The sequence below is a fragment of the Bombina bombina genome, chromosome 9 (genome assembly GCF_027579735.1).
Source record: "Bombina bombina isolate aBomBom1 chromosome 9, aBomBom1.pri, whole genome shotgun sequence".
Classification (NCBI taxonomy): Eukaryota; Metazoa; Chordata; class Amphibia; order Anura; family Bombinatoridae; genus Bombina; species Bombina bombina.
This window is the reverse complement of record NC_069507.1, coordinates 237,650,953-237,665,464: the sequence shown is the minus strand read 5'-3', so window position 1 is coordinate 237,665,464 and position 14,512 is coordinate 237,650,953. Positions and strand designations below refer to the sequence as shown.

Below are 14,512 nucleotides of genomic sequence, written 5' to 3'. Positions count from 1 at the left end.
TTGTTTACTAATCACCTGCTTAAAGGGACATTCTCTTATTTGTTGCAAACCTGCAAAGAAGGAGCCTTAATCATTTGTTTACTAATCACCTGCTTAAAGGGACATTCTCTTATTTGTTGCAAACCTGCAAAGAAGGAGCCTTAATCATTTGTTTACTAATCACCTGCTTAAAGGGACATTATCTTTATTTGTTGTAAACCTGCAAAGAAGAATCTTTACTCATTTGTTTACTAATCACCTGCTTAAAGGGACATTATCTTTATTTGTTGTAAACCTGCAAAGAAGAATCTTTAATCATTTGTTTGCTACTAACCTGCTTAAAGGGACATTATCTTATTCGTTGCAAAGCTGCAAAGAAAGAGCATTTATCTATTGTTTGCTGCTTAAAGGGACATTATTTCCTACTATCATTTGTTTACCAGTAACCTGCTTAAAGAGACATTATTTTAGTGTTTCCTGTAATCAAGAAGATATACAGTGTTACTATTTCTGTTGGGAGAACCTTATATCCTACTTATTTGTTTCCTGAGTGGGTCACGTCCTGGATATTCCTCAGTGTGCTAGCGTGTGTTCTATCTTTCACGCTAGCAATTGGGTTAGATCCTGGGCTGACTATATACGGCTGACAATCCGCACTGTCGGATCAGGTCCACCAGACCTTGATAAATAGAGGCCTAAATCTTAATTGGGGTAATATTCACAATTAGAGTCTACCAAACTACAGTATCCCTCATCTGTAAAACTGATCACGGGGATCATGGAGTCTGGCACTGTACTTACTTTACATACACATGCAGTGATGCAGTGATTATATATCTATTGTACATAGTTATTACTCCTACCCTGTATAAAACATGTGTTAGGATTTCCCCTTGATTTGTAGCGTTATGCTGTACATTGCACACTCAGTGGGCAATATTTTATGCTACAATAAATGCTGCCACAGATTTAGGAATGAATTTCAGAAAGGTTTATGTGAATCACAGAGGGATAATAAAACTGACAGTGTGTATGGCTGTACTTACATCACTCAAGAGTTGCCCTGCAGCCTTGGCATGTATAATGTCTTTAGTGTCTACAACACTGGCGTACTGGGATATTCGCTCCTCGTGTCCGTGCTTGTATTGCACCTATTAAAAGAAGTAGGTCGCGCAAAAGACAAAACACACTGTAATGTCAAAAATAACAACAATCAAAATAAGCAGCACATTCTTTTATAGCGCTTGTTCCTATCGCTCAGGAGGGATTGTGTGCGTGTGTTATAGGAACCTACTAATGAAAAAACACAGTATAGACTAACGGTATCAGTTAGGATCTGCAATACCACTAGAAATAGTCATTTAAAAGAACAATAAACTCAAAATTTAAACAGACAGTCAAAATTAAACTTTCCTAATTCTAATAAGAATATGCAAATTTAAATAACTTTCTAATTAACGTCTATCATCAAATTTACTTCTTTCTCCTTGATATTGTTTATTGCGCAGCATATCTAGATAGGCTTAGGTGTGTCCTTAGCACTATGTGGCAGCAGTGGTTGTAACAATGTTATATAGCTATATAGGTATAACATTGCGTTTCAAATATTGTTGCAAACACTGCTGCCATATAGTGCTCAAGATGTGCATGCTCCTAAGCCTTTCTAGGTGTGCTCTTCAACAAAGAATACCAAAAAAATGGAAATTTGATTTTTGATTTTAAATATGATGTTATATATATGTAATTTGTCACTCCACAGGAGATAAGCGAGACATACACAAGAGGCTTTTCAACAGGTGTGTCCCTGGACTGCAAAACACTGCAAATTCTGCTAACAAAATGACTGTTATTTATCCCTTCTTAGATTCTGCAACAGCCTCACTAAGGGGCGTAACGTCACTGGGCTCCAGGTCAAAGGCTGTGGTGGGCATCCTCATTTTAACAGCTCCCTTTCTGGCTGTCTGCAACTAACAGAGGCTGAGCGTCACATACAAACTAGAGGAGCGGCTTCTATGTAACTGTTAGTGATAATTCCTGTTTGGTTAGTCCAGGCCAGAGAATATGCACGTGCACAGCCTTCCTATACAAATATGGTGGTATTTCTAATCTGTACCACACTGTGCTGGTCATCTTGGGAACCCTGATGTCATATTAGTTAAGGCTAAGACCTACACTTTCCATACACTGTGAGCCCTGTTCTGAAGGAACAGTGAGAGCGATCAAACATGATGCAGACGGAGCTCAGTCCTTGGCTGGTCCTCCTGCAACAATGCCTTATGGGCCCTGGAGATATCTGGGCCGGACTCAAATGAGACCTCTGAAACCCTTTAGTTCCACCCCTGGTCTCAGGTATTCAGTATTAAAACCAATTACACACTGGGCAAGATTAATAGATGCCATAAAGTTGTCAGGGGCCTTTACTAAAAGATGAGATTGTGTTCAAAATTAATTGAGAATGGCTTCTCCTATATTTTCTGCAGTTTCATTAGTGGGATTTCCTGCAATTAACATCTATAGTTGCATGAGGTGTCCAATTCATGATATCTCACATGATATCTCACATGAAATCTCATTATATCTCATATGATATCTCACATGAAATCTCATGTGAAATCTCATATGATATCTCACACGAAATCTCACAATATCTTACATATCTCACGTGAATTCTCACATGAAATCTCACAATATCTCACATGATATCTCACACAAAATCTCACAATACCTCACATGATCTCACATGAAATCTCACGTGTAATCTCACATGAAATCTCACATGATATCTAATGTGAAATCTCACAAGATATCTCACATGAAATCTAACATGATATCTCACACGAAATCTCACAATATCTTACATAATATCTCACGTGAAATCTCACATGAAATCTCACAATATCTCACATGATATCTCACACAAAATCTCACAATATCTCACATGATATCTCACATGAAATCTCACGTGTAATCTCACATGAAATCTCACATAATATCTCATGTGAAATCTCACAAAATATCTCACATGAAATCTCACATGATTTCTCACACGAAATCTCACAATGCCTTACATAATATCTCACGTGAAATCTCACATGAAATCTCACAATATCTCTATCTCACACAAAATCTCACAATATCTCACATGATATCTCACATGAAATCTCACATGATATCTGACGTGAAATCTCACATGATATCTCACACGAAATATCACAATATCTTACATAATATCTCACGTGAAATCTCACATGAAATCTCACAATATCTCACATGATATCTCACATGAAATCTCACATTAAATCTCACAAGATAGCTCACATGAAATCTCACGTGAAATCTTACGTTATCTCACATGAAATCTAACGTGAAATCTCACGTGTAATCTCACATGAAATCTCACATGATATCTCACAAGAAATCTCACAATATCTTACATAATATTTCACGTGAAATCTCCCATGAAATCTCTCAATATCTCACATGATATCTCATGTGAAATCTCACAAGATATCTCACATGAAATCTCACATGATTTCTCACACTAAATCTCACAATATCATACATAATATCTCATGTGAAATCTCACATGAAATCTCACAATATCTCTATCTCACACAAAATCTCACAATATCTCACATGAAATCTCACGTGAAATCTCACACCATATCTCACATGAAATCTCACATGATATCTCACAAGAAATCTCATGTGAAATCTCACAAGATATCTCACATGAAATCTCACACAAAATCTCACAATATCTTACATAATATCTCACGTAAAATCTCACATGAAATCTCACAATATCTCACATGATATCTCACATGAAATCTCACATAATATCTCACACGAAATCTCACAATATCTTACATAATATCTCACGTAAAATCTCACATTAAATCTCACAATATCTCACATGATATCTCACATGAAATCTCATTAAATCTCACAAGATATCTCACATGAAATCTCAAATTAAATCTCACAAGATATCTCACGTGAAATCTTACGCTATCTCACATGAAATCTCACATGAAATCTTACATGTTATCTCACATGTTATCTCACATGAAATCTCACATTAAATCTCACAAGATATCTCACATGAAATCTCACATGAAATCTTACATGTTATCTCACATGATATTGCATGTGAAATAGAACAAAGCAGGAGCACCAGGCAGGTCCTTAATAAAACTTAGCTTTTATCCTGTGCACAACAGCATCCTTAAAAGTTCAAATCTTGAACAACATATTCACATACATCGGTTGCCAATAAGGAGAGTGATGCAGACCCAGCCAGCGTGTTTCGACATTCGCCATAATCATAGCTTGGCATATCTGCTTTAACCTACCTTTTTAAAAAACCCCACCATTTTCTGATAGGTTCACTAAAATTCAGAGCTCCTGTTCTGATTGGCTAATGACAAGTATTCCTACCTACCGTCCACTAAAGACATTCATGATACATTTACCCTGACACATTCTAAGGGCTAAACAATTATGTCATCTACACAATGATATAATTAATTATTTATCAGTTTTGAAGAAACTTATTGGGAGTCAATATACATCTCAATGCACTTTACCTTTCTGTGTTAATAGACTTTACTGTTTTAAGCTCCCAATTAGTGTTAGAACGATGGCTGCTTTTGAGGACAATCTACTTTGGATCTGTACATATTGTTATGAAACGTTTAACAATAATCCATATCAGTACAGTTGCATACGCCGGTGTATTATGCCCTTACGTATCTACCTAGCAGGCTCACCCTTTGCATCCTACTGCCTGCATCAAGCTACCTGAAGCATAGACTTTTCTCTCAGCACAGCTGCAACTCCTTGTTCTCGGTCGGAACTATCTCTGCCTCCTACCTTCTGGATCTTCACTGGAGTTCTCTGACTGCTCTCCTGCAACTGTTTGTGAGAACTCTTCATGTTCGATTATCCTTATCTTCCACAACTCTGCTCAACCGGCCGGGGTTGTTCCGGTAGCGGTAAGATTGCATCTGCAGCATTTCTAATTATACTTACCTGTGACTGTTTAAATCATTCTGGACTCCATTTTCTTTCTTGAATTGACATTTGTTTGTGACTATTTTCATCTCCAGCTCAATCATGATACGTATTTTCATAAGCACATATCTGTTATAATATCTTCCTTTTGGATTACAACTAACCTGATATAAAGTTTATCTGCCTTGTACGCTACAATATTGCGTAGTTACATGAGTCAAAACATATAACTCTAAATCCTCCTCCTTTTTAAAAAACCTGACCATTCACTGTGTAAGTGAACTGAGTTAACCTACGATTCCTCAAAATTGTAGTTCTTAAACTACATTATCTGCTGTTTATTTTGTATCAGCTTATTCAATTCCATATAATGCGGCAGAAATATCAGCTACAAACTTAAAATATATTTGATATATAAATTTCAGTCAAACTAACTTGTTACTTAAAGTTAGAATATTGCACTGGTGCTCCTGCTTTGTTCTATTTCACCGGCAATATCTCAGGGGAAGGTGAGCACAGGCTTAACAGGTCACGGATCAGACCTTAGGAGGCTAAGCGGCTGTAGACTGGTTGAGAAGAACGCGGACAAGGGTGACATCATCAGACACTGCCGGAGGTCGATGGAGGGAGTATAGATTATTCGCTCACAGCACCATTCAAGTAGACTCCGAGGGAGCTCTTGTGCAGGACACACAAGCTGTTTGGATTGAATTTCTCTGAGGACCGACCTAGCCAGCAGAGACGTGGATTCTATTGCCTGATCAATAGTCACTAAACTGACCGGTAAGCCTTTAGCGCTGTCAACACATTACTCCTTCCTATAATGACTCATGACTGCGATTTTAAGCTAACAGAGAAAGATAGTGTGCATATATTTGGCACATCATACCTGAAGCAGCCTCCTAAGTGCTTTATTGACATTGTACATAACCTATTAGGTGCTGAGACTTCCTTAAACTTTATTATTATCTCACATGATAGATCACATGATACCTCACATGTCTTCTCACAGTTACTCATGTTTTATCTCACATGTCATCTCACATGATGTCTGACATGAAATCTCACATGTCATTTCACATGATACCTCACATGTCTTCTCACAGTTACTCATGTTTTATCTCACATGATATCTCACTCTCACATGTTATCTCACAAGATATCTCATATGATGTCTCACATGAAATCTCACATGTCATTTCACATGATGTCTCACATGTCATCTCTCATGTTATCTCACATGATCTCACAAAATATCTCACATATTATCTCTCATGATATCTCACATGTTATCTCACATGATGTCTCACATTAAATCTCACAAGTCATCTCACATGATATCTCACGTTATCTCACATGATCTCACAAAATATCTCACATATTATCTCTCATGATATCTCACATGTTATCTCACATGATGTCTCACATGTCATCTCTCATGTTATCTCACATGATCTCACAAAATATCTCACATATTATCTCTCATGATATCTCACATGTTATCTCACATGATATCTCACATGTTATCTCACATGATCTCACATGAAATCTTACATGTTATCTCAAATGATATCTCACATATCTCACATGATATCTCACATATTATCTCACATGAAATCTTATGTCATCTCACATGATATCTCACATGATATCTCCCATGTTATCTCACATGTTATCTCACATGTCATCTCACATGATATATCACATGATATCTCACATGATATGTCACATGATATATCACATGTTATCTCACATGATATCTCACATGTTATCTCACATGATATATCACATGTTATCTCACATGATATCTCACATGTTATCTCACATGATATCTAACATGTTATCTTACATGATATCTCACATATTATCTCACATGATATCTCACATGTTATCTCACATGATATCTCCCATGTTATCTCCCATGTTATCTCACATGTCATCTCACATGATATCTCACATGATATCTCACATGATATGTCACATGATATATCACATGTTATCTCACATGATATCTCACATGTTATCTCACATGATATCTCACATGTTATCTCACATGATATCTCACATGTTATCTCACATGATATCTAACATGTTATCTTACATGATATCTCACATATTATCTCACATGATATCTCACATGTTATCTCACATGATATCTCACATGTTATCTCACATGATATCTCACATGTTATCTCACATGATATCTAACATGTTATCTTACATGATATCTCACATATTATCTCACATGATATCTAACATGTTATCTCACATGATATCTCACATGATATGTCACATGATATATCACATGTTATCTCACATGATATCTCACATGTTATCTCACATGTTATCTCACATGATATCTCACATGTTATCTCCCATGATATCTTCCATGTTATCTCACATGTTATCTCACATAAAATCTCACATGATATCTCACATGTTATCTCACATGATATCTAACATGTTATCTTACATGATATCTCACATATTATCTCACATGATATCTAACATGTTATCTCACGTGATATCTCACACGTTATCTCACATGTTATCTCACATGCTATCTCCCATGATATCTTCCATGTTATCTCACATAAAATCTCACATAAAATCTCACATGTTATCTCACATTATATTTCACATGATATCTCACATATTATCTCACATGAAATCTTACGTTATCTCACATGATTTCTCACATGTTATCTCACATGATCGCTCACATGATATCTCACATGATATCTTACATGTTATCTCACATGTTATCTCACATGTTATCTCACATGCTATCTCCCATGATATCTTCCATGTTATCTCACATAAAATCTCACATGTCATCTCACATGTTATCTCACATGATATTTCACGATATCTCACATGTTATCTCACATGATATTTCACATGATATCTCACATGTTATCTCACATGATATTTAACATGATATCTCACATTTTATCTCACATGATATTTCACATGATATCTCACATGTTATCTCACATGATATCTCACATGTTATCTCACATGATATCTAACATGTTATCTTACATGATATCTCACATATTATCTCACATGATATCTAACATGTTATCTTACATGATATCTCACATATTATCTCCCATGATATCTTCCATGTTATCTCACATGTTATCTCACATAAAATCTCACATGATATCTCACATGTTATCTCACATGATATCTCACATGTTATCTCACATGATATCTAACATGTTATCTTACATGATATCTCACATATTATCTCACATGATATCTAACATGTTATCTCACGTGATATCTCACACGTTATCTCACATGTTATCTCACATGCTATCTCCCATGATATCTTCCATGTTATCTCACATAAAATCTCACATGTCATCTCACATGTTATCTCACATTATATTTCACATGATATCTCACATATTATCTCACATGATGTCTCACATTAAATCTCACAAGTCATCTCACATGATATCTCACATGTTATCTCACATGATCTCACAAAATATCTCACATATTATCTCTCATGATATCTCACATGTTATCTCACATGTTATCTCACATGATGTCTCACATGTCATCTCTCATGTTATCTCACATGATCTCACAAAATATCTCACATATTATCTCTCATGATATCTCACATGTTATCTCACAGGATGTCTCACATTAAATCTCACAAGTCATCTCACATGATATCTCACATGATATCTCACATGTTATCTCACATGATCTCACATGAAATCTTACATGGTATCTTACATGTTATCTTACATGTTATCTCAAATGATATCTCACATATCTCACATGATATCTCACATATTATCTCACATGAAATCTTATGTCATCTCACATGATATCTCACATGATATCTCCCATGTTATCTCACATGTTATCTCACATGTCATCTCACATGATATCTCACATGATATCTCACATGATATGTCACATGATATATCACATGTTATCTCACATGATATCTCACATGTTATCTCACATGATATCTCACATGTTATCTCACATGATATCTCACATGTTATCTCACATGATATCTAACATGTTATCTTACATGATATCTCACATATTATCTCACATGATATCTCACATGTTATCTCACATGATATCTCCCATGTTATCTCCCATGTTATCTCACATGTCATCTCACATGATATCTCACATGATATCTCACATGATATGTCACATGATATATCACATGTTATCTCACATGATATCTCACATGTTATCTCACATGATATCTCACATGTTATCTCACATGATATCTCACATGTTATCTCACATGATATCTAACATGTTATCTTACATGATATCTCACATATTATCTCACATGATATCTCACATGTTATCTCACATGATATCTCACATGTTATCTCACATGATATCTCACATGTTATCTCACATGATATCTAACATGTTATCTTACATGATATCTCACATATTATCTCACATGATATCTAACATGTTATCTTACATGATATCTCACATATTATCTCCCATGATATCTTCCATGTTATCTCACATGTTATCTCACATAAAATCTCACATGATATCTCACATGTTATCTCACATGATATCTCACATGTTATCTCACATGATATCTAACATGTTATCTTACATGATATCTCACATATTATCTCACATGATATCTAACATGTTATCTCACGTGATATCTCACACGTTATTTCACATGTTATCTCACATGCTATCTCCCATGATATCTTCCATGTTATCTCACATAAAATCTCACATGTCATCTCACATGTTATCTCACATTATATTTCACATGATATCTCACATATTATCTCACATGAAATCTTACGTTATCTCACATGATTTCTCACATGTTATCTCACATGATCGCTCACATGATATCTCACATGATATCTTACATGTTATCTCACATGTTATCTCACATGTTATCTCACATGCTATCTCCCATGATATCTTCCATGTTATCTCACATGTCATCTCACATGTTATCTCACATGATATTTCACATGATATCTCACATGTTATCTCACATGATATTTCACATGATATCTCACATGTTATCTCACATGATATTTAACATGATATCTCACATTTTATCTCACATGATATTTCACATGATATCTCACATGTTATCTCACAAGTTATCTCACATGATATCTCACATTTTATCTCATATGATATCTCACATGTTATCTCACATGATATTTCACATGATATCTCACATGTTATCTCACATGATATTTCACATGATATCTCACATGTTATCTCACATGATATCTAACATGTTATCTAACATGATATCTCACATATTATCTCACATGAAATCTTACGTTATCTCACATGATTTCTCACATGTTATCTCACATGATCGCTCACATGATATCTCACATGATATCTTACATGTTATCTCAAATGTTATCTCACATGTTATCTCACATGCTATCTCCCATGATATCTTCCATGTTATCTCACATAAAATCTCACATGTCATCTCACATGTTATCTCACATGATATTTCACATGATATCTCACATGTTAACTCACATGATATTTCACATGATATCTCACATTTTATCTCACATGATATTTCACATGATATCTCACATGTTATCTCACATGATATTTCACATGATATCTCACATGTTATCTCACATGACATCTCACATGATATCTCACATGTTATCTCACATGACATCTCACATGTTATCTCACATGATATCTCACATGTTATCTCACATGATATCTCACATGATATCTCACGTTATCTCACATGTTATCTCACATGATATCTCACATTTTATCTCACATGATATTTCACATGATATCTCACATGTTATCTCACATGTTATCTCACATGATATTTCACATGATATCTCACATTTTATCTCACATGATATTTCACATGATATCTCACATGTTATCTCACATGTTATCTCACATGATATTTCACATGATATCTCACATTTTATCTCACATGATATTTCACATGATATCTCACATGTTATCTCACATGATATTTCACATGATATCTCACATGTTATCTCACATGATATCTAACATGTTATCTAACATGATATCTCACATATTATCTCACATGAAATATGTATATCTCACATGATATCTTACATGTTATCTCACATGTTATCTCACATGTTATCTCACATGCTATCTCCCATGATATCTTCCATGTTATCTCACATAAAATCTCACATGTCATCTCACATGTTATCTCGCATGATATTTCACATGATATCTCACATGTTATCTCACATGATATTTCACATGATATCTCACATTTTATCTCACATGATATTTCACATGATATCTCACATGTTATCTCACATGATATTTCACATGATATCTCACATGTTATCTCACATGACATCTCACATGTTATCTCACATGATATCTCACATGTTATCTCACATGATATCTCACATGATATCTCACATGTTATCTCACATGATATCTCACATTTTATCTCACATTATATTTCACATGATATCTCACATGTTATCTCACATGTTATCTCACATGATATCTCACATTTTATCTCACATGATATCTCACATATTATCTCACATGATATCTCACATGTTATCTCACATGATATTTCACATGATATCTCACATGTTATCTCACATGATATTTCACATGATATCTCACATATTATCTCACATGAAATCTTACATTATCTCACATGATATCTCACATGTTATTTCACATGATATCTCACATGTTATCTCACATGATATTTCACATGATATGTCACATATTATCTCACATGAAATCTTACGTTATCTCACATGATATCTAACATGTTATCTTACATGATATCTCACATTTTATCTCACATGAAATCTTACGTTATCTCACATGATATCTCACATGTTATTTCACATGATATCTCACATGTTATCTCACATGATATTTCACATGATATCTCACATGATATCTCACATTTTATCTCACATGATATCTCACATATTATCTCACATGATATCTCACATATTATCTCACATGAAATCTTAAGTTATCTCACATGATAGCTAACATGTTATCTTACATGATATCTCACATATTATCTCACATGAAATCTTACGTTATCTCACATGATATCTCACATGTTATTTCACATGATATCTCACATGTTATCTCACATGATATTTCACATGATATCTCACATGTTATCTCACATGATATTTCACATGATAGCTCACATATTATCTCACATGAAATCTTACGTTATCTCACATGATATCTAACATGTTATCTTACATGATATCTCACATTTTATCTCACATGAAATCTTACGTTATCTCACATGATATCTCACATGTTATTTCACATGATATCTCACATGTTATCTCACATGATATTTCACATGATATCTCACATGATATCTCACATTTTATCTCACATGATATCTCACATATTATCTCACATGATATCTCACATATTATCTCACATGAAATCTTAAGTTATCTCACATGATAGCTAACATGTTATCTTACATGATATCTCACATATTATCTCACATGAAATCTTACGTTATCTCACATGATATCTCACATGTTATTTCACATGATATCTCACATGTTATCTCACATGATATTTCACATGATATCTCACATGTTATCTCACATGATATTTCACATGATAGCTCACATATTATCTCACATGAAATCTTACGTTATCTCACATGATATCTAACATGTTATCTTACATGATATCTCACATATTATCTCACATGAAATCTTACGTTATCTCACATGATATCTCACATGTTATTTCACATGATATCTCACATGTTATCTCACATGATATTTCACATGATATCTCACATGATATCTCACATTTTATCTCACATGATATTTCGCATTATATCTCACATGATATCTCACATGATATCTCACATTTTATCTCACATGATATCTCGCATGTTATCTCACATGATATCTCACATATTATCTCACATGAAATCTTACGTTATCTCACATGATATCTAACATGTTATCGTACATGATATCTCACATATTATCTCATATGAAATCTTACGTTATCTCACATGATATCTCACATGTTATTTCACATGATATCTCACATGTTATCTCACATGATATTTCACATGATATCTCACATGTTATCTCACATGATATTTCACATGATATCTCACATGTTATCTCACATGATATTTCACATGATATCTCACATGTTATCTCACATGCTATCTCTCATGATATCTCCCATGTTATCTCACATACAATCTCACATGTCATCTCACATGATATTTCACATGATATCTCACATTTTATCTCACATGATATCTCCCACATCATAAACAAACTACTAGCAACACAAAAAAAGCTAAAATTACAGAAACACTTTGGAAACACTTGGGAAGCGGTTTATGTAAATGCTTGTTATAGTAAAAAATGTCCATGGCCGTTTTGTTACGGTAAAGTAATCTTATTGGGTAGAATGAAAGGTGTCTCTGGGAGGTGACAGCACAAACCAGAGGCTGACCATGGGAGTTTCAGGATGATCTTGAGGAGTGGTCGGGATTTATCATCTGCACTTACATTCTGCACGTGAATTCATAAAGATTATCAACATTCCTTTTGTCCAGCCATTAGCTTGTAGTGTTTAAATAAAGTTATTCATTCTTAGTGCCTGAATGGTTATAACATACATGCTTCTCTATTGATTAGCATGGAGACTTGCAGCTGTGACAAACTGTTTTGAATTGTGCAATTTTCAGCATGTGATATTGTGGTGAGTGTGAGTGTGTTGTATCACTTACATTACTAACAAGATCACTGGCTTTCCTTGCCGTCTGATAAGATGGTGTAATCATAGCGGGGAAGCTTCCTTTCCTCGTCTGCTGCTCATACGTTTCTCTGCACTTTCCCTACACAGACAAAAGATGTCACATCTCCAATACTGACATAGGGGACAAATATTATGAGTTATTTTAAACGGACAGTTAAGACTGTGTAATTACAAGACACTGCCAAGCCAAGTCCAAATGTTGCTGTTTGTTTTGTGTTTATAAATTAACATACTTTTTACTGTATTGTTTTTCAATAGCCAATCTCGGCTTTAGTCTGAAAACAAAGCTAACAACTGTCCCAATGTTAATATAAAGTGCATCGCTTTTCAGTTGTTACCAGTTAAAGACAATTAGGAACATATATGTAGCAGAGTTAGCCTTTAGAAGTTAGCAGGGTGCAAATCCTCAATTTTCAGAATTAAATTCCATGAAAAGGGGTCAAAATAAATAATGGACATATACAAGGAATTAGATTTGTATATTTAAATAAGTTGTGAAAAGTGTTACTGATATTCTTACATCAGTAAGTGTCTTCTGAGCCTCAGTAACTTGAACCGTTTCTGGATCTATTTCCGCGTACCAAGATTTCCCTTCTTCATAAGCTTTCTACAAAAGAAAACAACTGTAAAACTACACATGAACGTTGGAAATTGATCTCAATTAATAATAGAAAGTATT

General features: G+C 34.4%; 1 protein-coding gene across 3 annotated transcripts in view; it reads right to left on the bottom strand.

Moving 5' to 3' along the window:
* Positions 1–14,512, bottom strand: part of NRAP (nebulin related anchoring protein) — a 195,688-nt gene that overhangs the window by 143,944 nt on the left and 37,232 nt on the right. For all 3 annotated transcript variants that reach the window (XM_053692704.1, XM_053692702.1, XM_053692703.1), the window contains exons 5-7: positions 14,354–14,440; positions 13,805–13,912; positions 1,026–1,130 (exon numbers count right to left, since the gene is read on the bottom strand). In XM_053692704.1, coding sequence (XP_053548679.1) covers positions 1,026–1,130; positions 13,805–13,912; positions 14,354–14,440 — 300 coding nt within the window. The remainder of the gene's footprint in view (positions 1–1,025; positions 1,131–13,804; positions 13,913–14,353; positions 14,441–14,512) is intronic.